Source organism: Python bivittatus, unplaced genomic scaffold (assembly GCF_059951505.1).
Source record: "Python bivittatus isolate LINGU-HERP-01145 unplaced genomic scaffold, Pbiv_v1 ctg000700_np1212, whole genome shotgun sequence".
Classification (NCBI taxonomy): domain Eukaryota; kingdom Metazoa; phylum Chordata; class Lepidosauria; order Squamata; family Pythonidae; genus Python; species Python bivittatus.
Window position 1 is genome coordinate 102,281,066 of NW_028277098.1, and position 18,146 is coordinate 102,299,211.

An 18,146-nucleotide genomic window follows, 5' to 3' on the forward strand; every position below is an offset into this window, starting at 1 on the left:
GTGCAACGTGGATTTTTCACCAGAGCAGGCAAAGGAACCGGAGGGCAGAGCTCAGCGGAGCAGCTCAACCCAACCCAACCCAACCCAGGCACCCTCCTCCTGGAAGTGAGGCGTGATGACAAATCTGACCCTCAGCCCTGCCACCCTAGCAGAATACTGCTGCAGAATCTTTTCTGGGAGAAGGGGGGGGCTGGATTGACCTTCAGTGAAAGTCACAGCCCACCAAGAAGGACGGAGATAGCTTTCAGCCATTCCCAGATGGGCCTTCAAGGAGACCCCCGTTCCAGAGACCCAGAGAAGACTCTATTTGCAGCAGGCGAAGTCCAGGGCTAGCCGGCTAGGGCCAGGGAGGTGGGTGAGCCGCAGAAGCTGAGACGTGGCATCGGAGGGAGTGGCAGGGAGCATGCCAACGATATTGCGATCGACCATCTGACTTAATGCAACATGCAAGGGAGGAGGCAGTGCCCTGCTCTGCCTGCAGCATACCTCTGGCAAAAAAAGGGGGGGGCTTTTTCGGGGAGACAAAATTGCTACACACAAGCGTGCTTGCATTGTGGGTCCACGTGTTTACCACGTGCCCGCCACTTTGCTTTCTCCCCAAGCGAAGGCTTCCCACCCCAGTACAGGGATGGATTTCGTGCATTGGCAACACGAAAGTCTCGTCAAGTGAGGAAGCCGAAGCCCGCCCGATCCCAGGCGCCGGAGAGCGACCAGCCATCCTGTCCTCCCCAGCGCTGAGGAACGCGGTGCCCTCTGATGGAATCTTTTCCCTGGCAGCCATTGAAAGAGGGAACAAAAAGGAGGATGGGATCGTCCCTGCCATGTCTCCTGCCATCGGCATCGAAATGGCCCCGGAATCAACGCCCAGTGAAGCCACGGAGCCCCTCCAGGTGGGGGCAGGACAGGAAGGGGTGAAGAGCGGGGTGCCGAGAGAGGGAGCGTGGGCACCCGAGGACCGAGTGAGGCTGGAGTGCAAACGGAGAGGGAGAGGGAGCGTGTCAGCCATGGGCGGCATCAGAGCCGGGAAGCAGCTGCGGGGGGTGGGTGGGGGGTGTCAGGAACGGACAGCTAGCGAGGATTACAATGCAAAACCTGATTAGACAGTCAAATTTCATGGGCAAATAAACACGGTGCCAAGCCAGGAGTTCTCGGTGGCTTGTGAGATGGGGGGGTGAGAGGTGACGGGAAGCCTCCCAGAGCGAGCCAGGAGAGGCTGGCCAAGTGGGTGTGTGCCGGGGGGGGATGGACTCGCCTTTGAATGAAGCCAAGGCAAGACACGGAGATACCTGATTCTGCATGTAAACAGCTGGGTTTCTTCTTCTCTCTCTTTTTTTCTGGAACCACCTGATTGTTGAGAAGTGAGAGTTACCTGGTAGGACTCAGTATGTAAAGACCAAGTCCGAAATACTGGACATCAGCCAGTCCCCGGCTATCATCTCGGTCACTTCCGGGGTACAGTAATCGGGGAATTCAAAGTGAGACGAGGCGCCCAAAGGAAAGAGGTCGAGGTCTTTATCGAAGAGGGCCCAGTCCGGGCTCCCGCAGGGCGTGCTTGGCTGGACTCGGCCGGGCAAGACATTCCACAGGTCTTCTTCCGGCTCTTCGTCCGAGGAGGCAAAGGAAGAAGGAGGAGACCTCATGGAAGCTGGGGAAGAGACTTCGGAGGACCAGGGTTTGCCCAGCGCAGCGGCTTCGGGGCCTTTGGCCTGGCCAGAGCTGGCCCCCCACGCTCCTTTCTCCCCGGCCACAGGAAGCGCGTGCCAGAACTCCTTGCTGGGCGTGCCGGGACTCTCGTCAAAAGACTCCTCCAGGACGCGGGCATCGAGGGGGTCGTCGTCCGGCTTCGGGGAGGAGCGGCCCCCCTGGGCTCCGGCGTCTGGCTTCGGCGTCTGCCTCCTGGGGGAGGCCGCCCGTCCGAGGACGGAGGGCTTGATCTTCACGGGCACTCTCGGGCGGGACTTGGCGCCGCCCAGCTTCCCTTTCTTCCTGGGCCGGTACTTGTAGTCGGGATAGTCGGCCATGTGCTTCAGCCGCAGCCGCTCGGCCTCCTTGACAAAAGGGATCTTCTCCGAGTCCTGCAGAAGCTGCCAGCGCCGTCCGAGGCGCTTGGAGATCTCGGCATTGTGCATGTCGGGCCACTGGTCCATGATCTTGCGCCTCTCGTTCTGGGACCAGACCATGAAGGCGTTCATGGGGCGCTTGATGTGCCCACTGGGGGTCTTGCACCAGCCCGGCTCCCCCGCGGCATCTTTCAAGAGCAGGCTGGCTTTGGAACACGCCTCCCGCTTGGCTTCCACGCCCCGGGTCCTCGTGCTCCGTTGCTGGACCATGCTGCTGCCCCGGCTGCCCCGGCACGCCGACTCTCCAAACCCTCCGGATGCTCAGCCCAAGCCGGGGTTATTTTCTCATCGTCTGGTGGGTGGAAGCGCCGCGGCTCGTCCGGCGGGTGGGCGGGCGGGCGGGCGGGCGAGCCTCGCTGGCTGCCGGCAAGATCGCCTCTCGTCCACGCCCCCCTTTTAACTCAGTCTCTGAAGCAGCTGGCTGGCAAACTGACAGGAGGTCTTGGCGGCACCTGCGCTGGGCCTCCGAGAGATGCCAGGCGGGGGCCAGAGAGCCGGGGAGGAACAGGAAATCTTTGGCAAAAACAGCTGGAGAGCAGGCAGGGTCGGGAGGGGAGGCCGTCAGCTCCGGGCGGGGGATTCCGGGGGCCACGGCATCCCCCAGGAACAACGGACGGAGGAGTCACGCCTTCTGGCGGTGCCGGCCCTCGGAGCGGGCAAAGACCTGAGCGGGGATGGAGGAGGCGGAGGCGGCGACAGATCCCAGCCTTTCTGTGCCCCCCAGGCCCCTCAGATCAGCTCCGGCTTGCTTTGCAAACACAGCCTGCTCACGCCCACCCTTCTCTCTCCTCCTCGCTGCCTTCTCTTATAGCCCATCCTCACTGACAGCCCCCTCCTCCTCCTCCTCCTCCCCGTCCCCCCTCCCCGACACGCTCAGCCCCTCCCCTCCAGCACAGTCTAGGGCTGCCCACATTGATGCGAGGAGTAAACACCAAGGTGCTCCTTCTGTCAATGGCATGCTCCTCCCCCTCCCGCACGTCATTGGTTGCGGGGCAGGAATGGGGCATTTGCATTCCCCAATCGGGCTGCACCGTAAAAAGGACGGCTGGAGGGAATGTCAAAAACTTTCTCCCCAACCGAGCCGAGCCCGCCCCCCTCGCCTCGCCGCCCAGCCAGCGCGGACCCTCCCGGGCTCCCCCCAGCACCGGCCCTGCTGGACGGATCTGGGGCAGGAAGGGGGGGGAGAACAGGCAGGCCCCGGCAATGCCAGGTTTATGCCAGGGGAGAGCCCCATCCAGGCCCCGTGCCAAAGGATTTGTGCCAGGGCAGGGGAAGGAGAGAGCCCCAAATTTCAGCAGCCGGCAGAGAGAGGAAGGGATGGGAAAAATGCTTTCAGTTCCTAGGGACGGGGAAAGCGGATTTGCGCCCCGAGGGCGGAGGTTCTCGGACAACCAGGGGCTAGCAAAACTTCCCGCTTTCCGGCCAACCAACCGGGCCTTTTACAGTCGGTTCCTTCCCTGCTGATATGAAGCACGTTCTCTCCACCCTGTGAATTAACTCTCCACACCAAAGGCGAAATGGGAGGGGGCGGCTAGGGAACCAGCAACGGCGCATTTTGGGAACTCCTCGCGAGCTGACCGCTCTGAACGGCGGGAGTCCGAATCCAGACCCGCGAAGACGTCTACAGACCCCCTTCAGCTCGATGGTACCGGACAGGTGGGGGGGCCAGGAAGGCCAAAATCTGTCCAGCCTCACCTTCCTGCCCCCTCCGCCACTCCCCTGAAACCCAACACAGGGTGCCAAAAGATGCCGCGGGACACTGGGCAGCCTGGGAGCAGCGGAAGGAGGTCCTTCGATTTGCACTAAGAGGTACATTTAGGCCGAACTGGAAATTAAGAAAACATTCCAGGGGAAGCAAGGGGAAAACCACCTCTGAATTGCTGCCACAAAAGCTACAGGGACGAACCCAGAATATCGCCAGGGAGCCTTCACCATTTTATCTTGTATAGTTCATGGATGGGAGACCACCAGGAAACCCTAAGGCTGTAGGCTAGAGTGGGACGTCAAAAAACATTCTGGAAGAAAGCTAGAGCAAGCCACTTCTGTATTGCCACCCCCAAAAATTATCTGGCTGGGCCGGTGAAGTCACCAGAGGTCTAGGTCAACTTGAAGAAGAGTTTACCTTACCTTACCTAGCTGGGAATGGTGGAAGCTGTAGTCCCAGCACATGCGGAGGCCATCAGTGGAAAGGCTGTTTTGGCACAAGGTCAAAGTTCTCTTGTAAACTTTACAACAACCCTGCAAAGTAGGCCAGCATTATTTTCTCCGTACTTCAGACGGCGACTCCTCGAAGATCCTGAGTGAATATTTATCAGAGGAAAGATCTGAACTGTTAAGATTTCCTGATTTTTGGCTTCTTAGCCTCAACTCCAGCTTGCCCAGTTTTCCCTCCAGATGAGATGAGCAACCAGAGGACTGAGGCTGCAGGGTGGGAGACGCCTGCTTGAAAAATGTGCTTTAAGGATTTTAATCCTGGGAACGGGGGCATCTGGGGGGGGCAAAAGGTCAAGATGGCAGCCACAACTGTGCCACTGAAGACTTGCCCCGCCTTTTTTACACGTGTTGCATTACATGTCAAAGGATCAGGGCTTTGATTGCACAGTTGCAGCCACCATTTTGACTTTTTTGACCCTCCCCAGATGTTTCACACTTTGCTCTATAGGTCCTCCAACTAGCTAGCAATAGGTAAATACAGGGGAAAGGCTACTCAGGAATCAAACTGCAATAAAATCGGATAAGACTGCTGAAAACAGCAGCAAGGGGTGGCTAGAACTTCTCTACTCCCTGTGAAAGGACAGCAAATGTTTGAAATGGGGGGGGGGTCCTATGTTTTATAAGGCCAGTCTGTAAAAGCCAGGGAGTCACCTGGTCACCCCACATGTTGGGGAGGTAGAGTCTTCCTTTTAGCGCAAAGAGCTTGCAGAATTATCCTTGGGCCACCCGTCCCTTGCTTGATCGGGTCTCCCATGGATATTCCCGTCTTTTCCACAAAGACTGAGCTCTTTTTAATCAAAGTTTGCCAAAGTGTGATTTCCTTCTCCTTGATCTCATGTAAAAATCTCTGGTTAATTCTAATTAATAACTAAACTAGATATTACATTTCCATTCTTTGATGTGGCTTTCTGAATCCTGTCTTCATTTATTCAATTTAGGGTTATTTTGTACAATTCAAGGTGTCGTACATAATGCTTCCTCCTCCTATTTTCCCCTCAACAACAACCCGGTGGGGTGGGGTGGGGTGGGGTGGGCTGAGAGAGAGGGACTGCCCAAGTCACCCGGCTGTCTTTCATGCCAAAGGGAGGACTCGAACTCGCAATCTCCCTGGTTTTAGTCTGGCACCTGAACCACTACACCATAACACTTTGAGCCTTCGACACATGGCCAAATGACCCCAACAGGTTGTCCCTTGCTTGTATTCCAGAAAAGAAAGCAAACAGCTGGAAAACATCATGAGGGGCTGGTGCTGAGTTGTTTCCTCCAGAATCCCACTTTTCCCCATCTTTGTGGCCATTTTTCTGGTGCTGGAGACAAGAGCTCAGGAGCCCAAAATGGGCTATGCCAGTGTTTCTCAACCTCGGCAATTTTAAGCTGTGTGGACTTCAACTGCCCGCTGAGGAATTCTGGGAGTTGAAGTCCACACAGCTTAAAGTTGCAGAGGATGAGAAACACTGATCTAGGCCACCCCTCTGCAATGTGCAGGAAAACTAAGGACACCATCCTTGAGATACTAATATCACCTTTTTAAAAGGCTCATAATGTAGCCTAAAATGCCAGTAATTGGGGCTGTCTAGCCTCTTCTTAAATCCCCCCCCAAAGGTGGAAACCCTACAACCTCCATAGGTGGACTGCTGGACAGATCTTACCCTCCGGAAGTTTTTCTTTATATTTAAACAAACTCTAGGTAGCCACAACTTCTATCCATTGTAAGTTTTGCAGCATGGAAAAAAGTTCTTGAATATCTTCCCTGTAGCTTCCCCTTAATGTAGTATTTCTCAACCTTATCAACTTCTAAGATGTGTGGACTTCAATTCCCAGAATTCCCCAGCCAGCCATGCTGGCTGGGGAATTCTGGGAGTTGAAGTCCACACATCTTAAATCTGCAGGATCAACAATACCAGACGGCCAGCTCTGAGAAGCCCAAGCAGGAGAACCGAGTTCTCTGTAGTTGGATAGAACTGCTGAAAGTTTAATTTCATTATTTAGGATTTCCTTTTTCCTTTTGCGCCAGTGTTATGTTCGCACCATTGTTCTTAATTTTGGTTCAATAAAGCAAGAATAGCAATACAAAAACACACTTAAATCCAGACAGGCAACTTCTATGCTCTTTGAGACCGCAGGAAGAAGGAAGAGAAATAGAGGCTGGGGCCTGGCAGGGGCCGGGGGGGGTGGTGGTTGTCTACAGGGTATGGTCAAAAAAGTCAAGATGGGCTCCAGGACAGTGTGATCAAACCTCCACCCGTTTTTTGGCACATTGCACCATGATGGCTACGCTCGTGACTTTTTTGACTTGCCTTTGGCTTCCGAAGTTCTGTTAACCTGGCTAAAATGAGATGAATGGATTTATGCCATCTGTGACTCCAGCGAATCACAGCTTATTCAATAAGCCATAGTTAAACGAGCCATGGCTTAGGGCAACGCCATGCTAATCTTTGGGGACGAAGGGAAAGAACAAGTTCTGCTGGGCCACCATTAAACTCCCTCCCAGAAAGAACTGGGGGGGGTGCAGCTGTTGCGCCCGTAACCGCTGGCGGCCGGCCCAGCTGCGAGCGTTCCAGCCGCGGACCCGGCGCTTCCCAGTCCCGGCTCAGCTTTCTGCCGCGCGCCAGGTCCTCCGGCAGGCTCGGACTACAACACCCATTCTCCCCCCAGCGCGCCCGCCCCTGGCCAGCCCGGCGGGGAACTCGGCCACTCACCTGCTCTGCGCCCGGAGCGCGCCCGGCTCCTGCTCCAGCTTCGGCGCTCGGGAGAGCCGCGCGGCGCCTCCTCGGCAGGTGCTGCGGGGCGGGCCGAGCCGAGCCGAGCCGAGCCGAGCCGAGGGACCCGCCTGGCCCCTTCCTGGGCCGACCGCCGCCTGGAGCCCCGGCCCTTCCCCGGCCGCCGCCCGGGAGCGCGCTCCAAACTTCTGCAGCAGCGTCCTCCCCCTGCCCAGGGCGCCCCCGGGAACCTCCCCCGATCTCCACCCCCTGCCCCACGGCTTAACCCTTGAGGGACCTTGGCCTGGGCATCTCGGCCGGGCAGCCGAGGCTGAGCCTAGGGGCCCCTTGCAAATCAGCCCAGGCCGGGTGGAGAGAAAGCGGCAACCTGGTTTGTTTGGACTTGTTGGCCCAAGGAGGGTCGGGGGAGCCCACCCATTAAGGCTTAGGCGGCGGCGTGTGGCCTGCTAGTTGTGGCTTCCTCGCCAGCCCACGAGCTAGCTGTGGCTTAGCGTGACGTGCAAACTCAGCATTTCCAGCGGCTTGGAAGGTAATTCCACACATGTAAAGCAGGCTTTCTTAAAGAGGGGCCCCAGCAGCAGGGTCTGTCTGCTGTGTCCCTCCAGCCAAGGGAGAAGATACATTTGTACCCTAGGTAGATTCAGAGGTGTCAAAAAAGTCAAGATGGCACCTGCAACCACAAATCTATGCACACTACAAAGGGGCAGAGATTGACTTTTTTGACTCCTGCGGACACCCCTGGGTGGCAAACAAGGCAGAGAGTGTGCCTTGCTTAAAAATGACGGCTTACCATGGGGTCTGAACCCTCCAAGATTGGTAAGAGAGGCTCAGCTTGCCATTTTGCCCCCCCTTCAGAAAAAGTGACCCTCCTTGTGTTCACCCAAAATGCTCAATAATGCATCACCTCATTTCCTGGGCTTGCCCAACAGGTAAGCCATCCAAAAACCATCGAACCCAAGCTAATACCAACCAGGCTTAGCACGTGGTGCAAAAGCAGTATTTGGCCTTTTACACCCCCTGAACCACGAATAAAACCGCTTCCTAACCTGCCGACCGTAACTGTCCCCGTTCTCCGGCCGGCTTTAATCCACCACGCTGCTGCTGCTCTGCGTTTGGTTCTGACCGTCTGATGCCCAGGGTGGGTCTCAGCCACTTTTAGTGGCTCTTGGGGTGGAATGTAAGCATGCTGAAACCAGGGTTGGCACTGTTAATGCCGGTCTTATGCATTTTTCTTCGGTACCATCTCCTCTTTCTTTTATGCACAGTCCTAGCAGAGAGATTTTCCATTTAAACGTTGCCTCCGTGAGTTTTACAGAAGAGCGCATGTGCATTGACTGCGTGCACGCTGCGCAGGTTCAAATCCACCTTCATCCGTGCAGTTTGCTTGGTACAGATAGTCCTTGACTTACGGCCACAATTGGGACCGGAGCTTCCGTCGCTAAGCAATGTGTTCGTTAAGTGAGTTGCACCCAATTTTACGAACTTTTTTGCTGCAGTTGTTAAGCAAATCCATCTTCCCTCATTGACTTTGCTTGTCAGAGGCCCCCTGGGAAGGTTGCGAATGGCGATCATGTGACCCCAGGATGCTGCAGCCATCGTAAATACATGCCAGTTGCCAAGTGCCCAAATTTTGAGCATGTGACCGCGGGGATGCTGCAATGGTCATAAGTGCAAGGACTGGTCATAAGTAACTTTTTTCAATGCTGTCATAACTTTGAACAAATGGTCATAAGTGGAGGACTACCTGTATCTTCTACTTCAGGACTGTCTACCGTGTATGTGTGTCAAAATAGTCAGGATAGCGATTACAACCATCCATCATACATGAAAAAGGGACAGGGCTTCGATTGCATGGATATGGCCACCCTCTTGACTTTTTTGACCCTCCACTAGGACACTCCTTCTGGAGAAGATCTATGTATTCACTAAGGGTTGACACTGATGTGATGGCACGTAATCAGTCAATCCCTGGACACCCTTGTTTAAGTTTGTACCCCCTGGGAGCCTCCATCTCTGACCTGGGACTGTGGTCGGGGACTCTCTTCCCTCCGCAGAGACCCCTGTGCCTGAGGACCAGGCAAAACACGGGGACCCATCGTCCGAGTGGCGCGGCTGGGATCTGGGGAGCACTGCAAAGAGGGAGGAGGGAGAGGAGAACTTTCTGTTGGGGAAAATGGGCCCCAGACCATGTGAATTCATTGGCTTTCGTGCACATCTGAAATACCCCAACACAAGAGCAGAGTAGCCTCGTCCTGGGATGAACGTAAGTAGGGTTTTGGGCGCGTTCCAGCACTATCTTTGTAGAGGTCCTCGACTGAAAGCAACTTGATCCGCTCTTGTGCTCAACGCCACTTCTGTGTGTCCTGCCTAATATCTGAATTTTATGCTGCTCTTGTAAAACACAAAAGTCCTGTTATTGATTCACATCATGTCTCAGCCACATCTTATAAAGAAGGTGCTTGATGGCTTGCAAAACAGAAGAAAATAAAGAGGCAGCGATTAAAAAAACAACAACAGCAGCATTTAAGACTCCAGATAAGGTGAAAAATAGAAAAATAGATCAAAGAATGAAAAGGTAACCGTCTTAAAAAAGGATTGAAAGGTCAACAAAAAGCTTGCCAAAAGTTATTTTTTAACTTTGCCAGGATAAAAAAGGGTTAGAGTAGACACTGGATGGTCCTCTGGGGCAAGACATTTCAAAATCAGGGTGCCACTACCAAAAGGCCCTGTTATTGAATTATCTCATACACTGCCCAAGTTATATAACCTGGATACAGATATCATTGCTAAGCCATGGTCTTTTTAACCCTGGTTTATCAAACAAACCACATTCTGCCTTAGTGTTGATGTGCAAAATAGGCCTCCAAATCTCTCTCAAAGCGTAAGTAAGTGCGTGTGCGAAAGCATAACCTTTCAACAACAGCACAAAGTTAAGGAGAACCTCAAGGTCAAAACAAGCCATTTGAACCTGGGCCAAGCCCCAAAATGGCCAGTGGACCAGTGAAGTTGTCAGTCGTGGTGTAATGCATTTGTAACATCCAGCGCCATTTAGCAAACTTGGGCTGGGTTCACAGAACATCATAAATCCTAAACTTGGATTAACAGGACACAGTGGCTGTGTGCACACAACATGCTAGACGTGAAAAAATACATTTGATTATTGGTTAGCAATGGTTTCCAATAGGTTCACAGGTTCAAAAAGGTGATTTTTGACCTGTACAGGCCTATGTAGTTTGGTAGCTGAGCATCTACAGGATTAGGAAGCACCAGTAGATGTTACCTGTTCAGTAGGCACGTTTCAGGTAGAGACGCTTAGAGTTCCTCCTGTACGTGAGATCTAGGGAAAGAGAGAAACAGCTGTGTTTCATCAATGGCACCCACCCACCCTATGGAATATCTTCCCACCAGAAATCTCCATGGCCCCATCGCTTTAGAAAAGCCTTGAAAACAGGTAGGCTTGTTCTGGTGGACTTTGGTTGAAGACCGGTCATCGTAGGACTATTATTTTTGCTCTAGTAATTTACGGTATCATTTGAATGTTTGCAAGATAATGATTGCTATATTATTTCTATATGACCATTATATTTTGGTTTATCGGTCACTGAACCCTGTCTTGAGACCAACTGGAAATTGGCAGAGATATAGATCACAGCTTCTCCTTTCACAGAACGTCTTGAACGATCAACTACCCAACCTAAATGTTTACTGCATGGCTGAGTCAGTTTTATGGTCCTATTTTGTACAGTGTGAAGTTTCAGGATAGTTTTCAAGGAACCTCAGCCACCCTTCCACCCTGGGAAAGGACTCTCCAGCAGCCTAGGGGTCTCCTAGGGAATGATGGGCATTGTAATCCAACACACCAGGAATGCCTCCGAGTCGCCAGAGCTGCAGGATGCAAGAAACCAAACGCAGGAAATTAATACAGGTATGACGCTAGGAAAAATAGAGAGGAAAACATGGGATGTCTCCTAACTGATCGTGCCAACTCATCTGTCTGAATGCAACCTCGGCTATCACAGCTTAATTTGTTCGGTGCAGATCAGACCTATAGTTTTCTTGCTTGCGTCTAGAGATGGATCTTGGGATTCTGGTCTAAAATGAAGCAAGTCCAAGTCTGAAGTCTGCTGATGTGGTAGCCCAGTGTTGTCCAAACTTGGCCACTTTAAGATGAGTGGACTTCAACTCCCAGAATTCCCCAGCCAGCCATGCTGGCTGGGGAATTCTGGGAGTTGAAGTCCACTCATCTTAAAGTGGCCAAGTTTGGACAACACTGTGGTAGCCAAACATCAAGCAGTGTACTGGAAGCGAGGCGCCTGTGTAGCCTCTTTTGAAAATTAAGAACCAAATTGCCTCTAGTGACCTGCTCGGGGATTTCAACACCGGAGCAAGCCTTGCTGTCCTTCGCAGGTATGTCCTCCACGCGGTCCGTTCCACGTTATTTTGTATTCTGCCTTGTTTTTGGTAGCCTGTCCGGTGCGGTTTTTAGCAGGGGGCTGCACCGGGCTGGCTCAGAAGCTAAGCAGCGTGGAGAATGTTTGGACGCTGGAAAACAGGAAAAGTATTCCAGAAGAAGGGAGAGGCGAGGTGTGTCTGCACTGTTGCCTAGAAAACAACAGGGACTCTCCAGGAGCCAAGAATGACTTGAAGGAGACCTTAGTTTTACTCAAAGGTGGCCTATAAACCTTCTACCTTTTTTCCTTCCTTTAATACAGGACTGGTTTCCTCCCATTTTTTTTTCACGCCCGTCCCCTAATTTAGATAGGGTGATATTTAAACATTATTTATTTGCACGCTTGTGCTTTAATCTACAGCAGATACTTCAACGTCTGCCAGTAAATCTGCGTTTTCAGCCTTTCTTAAGCTGCCGTCAGAGATCCTCCGTAGGCGCTGAGCAGACAGGAAGGCAGCAACTGCTGCTGCAAAGATAGATTTGTCACGGCCTTTCCATCTTCGGGCAGGGCTAGGGACAGCAAAGGATTTTCTCTCTGGGCGAAAGCAAAGCCTCTTATAAATTCAGCAGCCCCGTCGCCAAGGCACGGATGTTTTGCCATGTCGGGAGCAGCCCGTCTGCAACGGCCTCCCCGCTCTCCCCCATCTCCCCCTTGCATTCCCGCTTTGCCAGTGGTGGCCTAGGCCCCCCACTTCTCCTCCGCAACTCGTGTTGCCACGGAAACTGCCTCCGCAGGATGAGGCGCCGGGGCAACCCATCACTCAGCTCGCCAGCCAATCGGCAGCGCTCCTGCGCCGCCATCCTCGCCGTCACCCAGGCGAGCAATGGGCACCTCGCCTGCTCTGGGCAGGCCTCAGTCACGCCGAGGAGGAGCCAATGGCAGCCTCGCTCGCCCCAGGAAGCTCCCAGTCGCTTTGGCAACATCAGCTGGGCATCTTGCTGGGGTTTCCTGCATTCAGCAAGCTGGCTTGGCTGGGAAGAAATAACCAGGTTTGCAAGCGGGGCAGGCCTTAGGGATGCCTCCTGGTTGTCGTTTTCAAAACACAGCAAGAAAAACCCTCAAAATGTCGGAGAATAAGAAATAAATAAATCCAAGTATAGAATTATGGTTCAGTGATGACAATAATGATAACACATGAGCAATAATCATAGCAATAATGATTATTATATCAGCAACGGCAATGATAACAGATACAGATGAAAGATGCATTTTTTTTCCTGGGATCATGAGGGAGCTGCAGGATTCTGAGAGTTACAGGCTGATGCTAAATTCATCCCCCTGCATACTCCAAATTCTTTTCCGGTGCACAAGCCTATTCCAGTTGAGATGCCTTTAGCTAACCTCTTTGTAAGTCAGCTCTAAACCTGGTTCAAGTTCATTAAGCAGGCAATGTGTAATTGATTTAATTAGAACATGACACTGATTTTATCAGGATGTTGACTTTTGCAAATTTAACTCTCCCGTTTTCTTCACTGCATTCCTTTTTTCTCCCCAGGAAACGCTTTCTGTTTTGAGAGGTCTAGCTTTTATTAGCTTAGAAAGGGAATTTCTTGTTAAAAACGTTCCCGCATGCAAGATGTCATGATTGCGCGTCTTCCATAGACTTGGGTTCCTAACCACAGTGGTGCCAAATTGGCAACCTCACTTCGGGAACAAGCTTCCTATTACCTACGACGTTTGCCAACCTCTAGATATGGAATTCTGGAAGTTGGTATGCCCATCTGATCTAGTTAGGGAAGACAAGGATTGAGAAATACTTTATACAGGGAGGTATAACCTAGGGCAATGTTGTCCAAACTTGGCCACTTTAAGATGAGTGGACTTCAACTCCCAGAATTCCCCAGCCAGCATGGCTGGCTGGGGAATTCTGGGAGTTGAAGTCCACTCATTTTAAAGTGGCCAAGTTTGGACAACACTGATGTATGAACTGACTTCTTTGCAACCCTGAGATGTAGAGGATTAATCCAACTCCTATTTTGGGGACCAGGGTTGGCAGAGGTCAGTTCACACCATACACAGCGGGGAAACCAGTTTGGCACTCAGAAGGGAGCTGAACCCAACCACAGTTGTTTGAGCAACATAATGGTAGCAAATGATGCCTTTTGCAAAACCTGTCATATGTGCTGAACATGTACAGGCGGGCATTTTAAATATTCTTGATAGACACAGATCTTGCCTACATTCCTCAAGAACCTGGCGGTGCTTCATGAGAGACCTGGGGCGGGGGGGAAGTAATGCAGCCTATTTCCTATCCCTACAGCTTTATCAGGGGATCCAGTATTTAAAAAAAACCCAAAACTGACATTCCCTATCCTGAAAAAGTCTGAAAACCCCATTCAAAGAAGGATTTGCAAACTGGAGCTCAGAGATTATTTAGAGCTGGGAATTCAAAGCTAAGTGGATCCAGAGACTGACAGCTCCCTCATGTGTTCACTTCATCTGCACTCCACCGTTGCAAGCTGCAGATGGGAAGATACACTATTATTTTATTTTACTTGTGACCCGCAGAATCCCACCTTTCTGGCAGCTTAGACACAGGGAGGCAAAATGCAACCTTTTCTGGCCACAGATTTTGTTCTGTTTTGGAATCTGAAAAGGGTGCAGATCTAAGATGGGGTGATCCTCCTACTGGGAATTAAGAGCCTTGGGGGGGGGGCTTGCATTGAGATGCTAAAGCCGGCAGTTTGGACAGGAGCATGAAGACAAGCATGCAAACAAGCTTGGAGCCAACTCAAATGGTTCTTATTGCTATGCAGATCTATTCCACTTTCTGTTAATGACTATGCTAATTTAGGCAGTTTAGGATGAAAAGACAACTTTTAATAGAGCAAAGCCTCTAGATCAGTGTTTGTCAACTTCGGCCACTTTAAGATGGGTGGACTTCAGCTCCCAGAATTCCGGAAGGTCCACCCATCTTAAAGTGGCCGAAGTTGACAAACACTGATCTAGATGGAGAGAGAGCAAATTTAGGAGCATTAGGAGTATGCAGAAGTCTTCTGCTCTCCCCCCACCCCGTATCTTATCTTCCCCCTCTAAAGGAGTTGAAGCTAAGAGGGGCTTCACATCGGAAATGTCAGCCCCATGAGGTAGACCAGACCAGGAACTCAGCTCTGTGGGAAGGCTAAAGCTACTTTTATTGACACTGGCTATAAAAAAAGAACTTTGCAGATTGGGTTGCAATGAACATCCTCCCCCTTCTTCTCCTACCTCCCTTCTCTCCTGGCAAACACTTTTTTCAAAAAAATTAAGGCCTCCCAAAGGCATCAGGAATTGTACAACCTGGAACGTGGGGGAGGAGAGGAGAGCGGTATTTGTTTGAAGCTTTCAATGGTCGTCTTGGCTGGGCATGATGGCATCTGTAGTCCAAGACATCTGGAAGCATCAGGGAAGGGAAGGGAAGGGTTGGCGGGCTGTGTAAAGGCACCTCTGCACACTTGTTCAGTCAAGGGTCTAAATCAGTTGTTCACCCATCTTTAAGTTGCTGAGGTTAAGAAACATGATTTACAAAGCCGTCTTTAGTTCACCATTTCTTCCCCAGAAGTCCCTGGCTGGGGAATTCTGGGAGTTGAAGCCCACCCACCTTAAAGTTGCTGAGGTTGAGCAACTCTGGCCTCAGTCATCTCCCAGCATCCTTGCTGCAAGAGGGGGTGTTGCTGATGATCCGGACGTCAATGGGGGAGACGTCAGATATCGGTGCTCTCCCTCTATTCCGTTTGACATCCCCGCAGCACTTGGGAACACCGGCATGGAAAGGAGCATCTTCTCACTGTGCGCCTGTCACTTTCCACCTGGGTCTGCAGCGGGACAGAGTCCTCTGGCAGAGCCAGGTGGCTCTTTCTTGAAGTGAAGGAGTCTGTGAAAGAGGCTGTCTCAAGTTATCCAGGGCACAAGCGGGGTATTTCCTGGGCGACATGACCCAAGCATGGCCTTCTACTGGGGCTCTGGGTCCCAAGGCACTTGCAGCTGAGCAGAGGAGAGAAGAAAAACTAGCTGGGTTTTCTCAACACACTAAGCTACCCGGGGGCGGGGGGGGGCATTTCAGCATGTTGGACAGAGTTGTTGGGGGGGGGGTCAAAAATGCCAAGCTGGCAGCTAGAACTGTGCAACTGAAGCCCACCCCAATTTTGTTTTCTCTATGTTTCTAAAGGTTTTAACTTAGGATTCGATTTTGTAAGCCGCCTGGAACCTGCTGGAGTGAGCGGCTATTATAAATGTGATGAAATTTACTGAAATGAAATAAATTATATGCATCCTTTGTTGTGCCAAATCCATGAACGCAGGGACTGCTCTTTTAACTCAGGTTGAATATATGGTGTGAACCCAGCCAAGGAATGTGTCTGGAGGACACTTTTAGCGTTCAAGAAGCCAAGGTGGGTAGTTTGTAGTTCACCAGTCGTCAGTGGGACGTTGTCATTTACTCCCCCAGGCCTCCCTGCCACAGACACCCCCATTCCCCATGATTTGGGAGTAACACCTTTGTTTGAGTACATTGTGTGAACTGGAAGCCATCACACAAGCCATTGTGGAATACATTGGTTTTAATTAGCAACTTATATCCACACGCTTCATCGGTGGGTTTTTTCCCTTAAACTCAGGACAGACTTTCATTTCCTGTGCAAACCCATTTTTTTCCTCTTCCTTCTTTGCAAAAAAATTTGATCATCTGTGGCAAGGGGTATGCAGAGTGGAGGGGGCCAAAAAAGGCAAGATGGGTGGCCTCAGGGCTTTGATGGTGCAATTAGCTCACCAGCTTGACTTTTTTGCTTCCCCCCAACCCTCCATGGATACCTCTGGTGTGCTGCAGCTGTTCTTCAGGCCTATGTGAAGTCTAAATTGGGGGGGGGGATTAGGAGCTCCAAGCAACTGCACGCTTGCTCTGCATCCTACCCGCTTGCTGAGAAGAACAAATCCAGAGAAACAACCAGGATGAAACACTGAGAAAAGAGGGACAGAACCGAGGGCCTGGATCGGGACGAGAGGCATCTATGGCGACCTTTAGTTCACTCGTGGGTCATCTAACATGGTTTGCTTAACCAGGCTGGTTGGGTCTCGCATCCTACAGCAAACCCCAGACAAACTCCACTCGAGCTTTGAATCCAGTCGTAGAAACTGAAAAGGGGCAGGGAATGAAAGCCTCGCAGAATTATGGGGTGCACGTCCCTGTCTCTGGAAATCAAACGCTGGAAGGAGTTCGGCTTGTCTTCAAGCACCGCAAGAATGATGGAACCGCAGCCAGCTTTGCCCCGGGAACGTTTCACCCTCAAAGCAGAAGGAGGTCATGCAAAATAGAAAACTGCCTGATCTCGCACTCGGACCCCAGGAATCATCTGTTGAATTTAGCTCTGAGGGTGGCTGTGGTTTCCTGCGAAGGCTGGAAAGAGGCAGGATGGGGAAGAGCAAACGGAAACATGACCCTCCCAGCTTCCTTTCTTCCAATGTACACTTCTTGGCTCTGGTTACTTGGTGGTTGGGGAGAAGACACTTGGTACATGCTCTGAGGCTACGGCCCCTTTATTTATTTACTCGGATCTCTAGGCTGCTCCAGTCAGAAGACTCTGAGCACAGAGGTGTCTGCATGGCATGGCAAAAGAAAAAGAAAAGAAAAATCAAGATACGTTGATGCACATAAATACAGGCAGAGCTTTGTGGCCACCATCTTGACTTTTTTGACCATACCCTGTGGACACCCCTGAATTGACTCAAAGCCAGTGAGTGGAATTAAAAATGTATGGGAGGCAAATGCTACTGTAAGGCAGTGCTTCTCAAACTTGGCCACTTTAAGATGGGCGGACTTCAATTCCCAGAATTCCCCAGTCAGCATGGCTGGCTGGGGAATTCTGGGAGTTGAAGTCCGCCCATCTTAAAGTGGCCAAGTTTGAGAAACACTGGGCTAAGGTATAGTTAGCTGTACGCTCCAATTATGTTTTATCCATGTGCAAATTTCCCTCAGCCTGCTGCACCCGCCCACCTTGGCCTCCCCGCCCCGGAGAGCGCATGAAGATGGGGCAGGCTTTCCGTGCGCCCTCGGCTTCCTTACCAGAGAGCGAAGCTTTGCTAGGCAGCCCTAAACGGCACGGGTTCCTCCGTTCCAGCTAATCCACCATTGTGGGTTTATCCCAGGATCTGTGGTCTGCCTAAAGCAAGGACCTGGAAGGGCGCCACAGGTGAGGAGGGGGCCGGACGGGGTGGGGCCGGGGCGGAAGATCCTGCCCTTCACATCCCTTGTGCACAGCTGTTGCTCTGGGCGCCCCAGCAGCATTACAGCCCCAGACCCATGGGGCGCCTTGGGGAGAACAGAGCCCCCTTTAAATACACAAAGGGGGTCAATGGAAGGCAGTGACGAGAAGCCACAGTTGTGCTAAGGGGGGGTGAGGAAAGTTCTCCATCCACCCCGCTGGCAGCGGTCTTCATCTGGCGATCCAAGATGCAGCCAATTGAAAATTGCAGGTACAACCCGGGTACCTTTTTGTCCCCTTTCGTCCGACCAAGAAATCTCCAAGATCCTGTCTAGATTCTGATAAACAGTGTTAAGGAATGTGCTGCTGGATTTAAACTGGGGGGGGGGGACCTATGACCCTCCAGGGTACCACTCCAGCCAGGCAGTCCAAAGCTTTCTTCGTTCCCCGGCTGCAGCGGCGCGC

The 18,146-nt window shown here is 51.9% G+C and overlaps 1 protein-coding gene across 1 annotated transcript; it reads right to left on the minus strand.

Moving 5' to 3' along the window:
• Window positions 1-983: 983 nt before the first annotated feature.
• On the minus strand, window positions 984-3,909 carry SOX12 (SRY-box transcription factor 12). Its single transcript, XM_025175052.2, has one exon. The coding sequence runs from the start codon at window positions 2,328-2,330 to the stop codon at window positions 1,380-1,382; it is 951 nt and encodes a 316-aa protein (XP_025030820.1). The 5' UTR covers window positions 2,331-3,909; the 3' UTR covers window positions 984-1,379.
• Window positions 3,910-18,146: the final 14,237 nt, after the last annotated feature.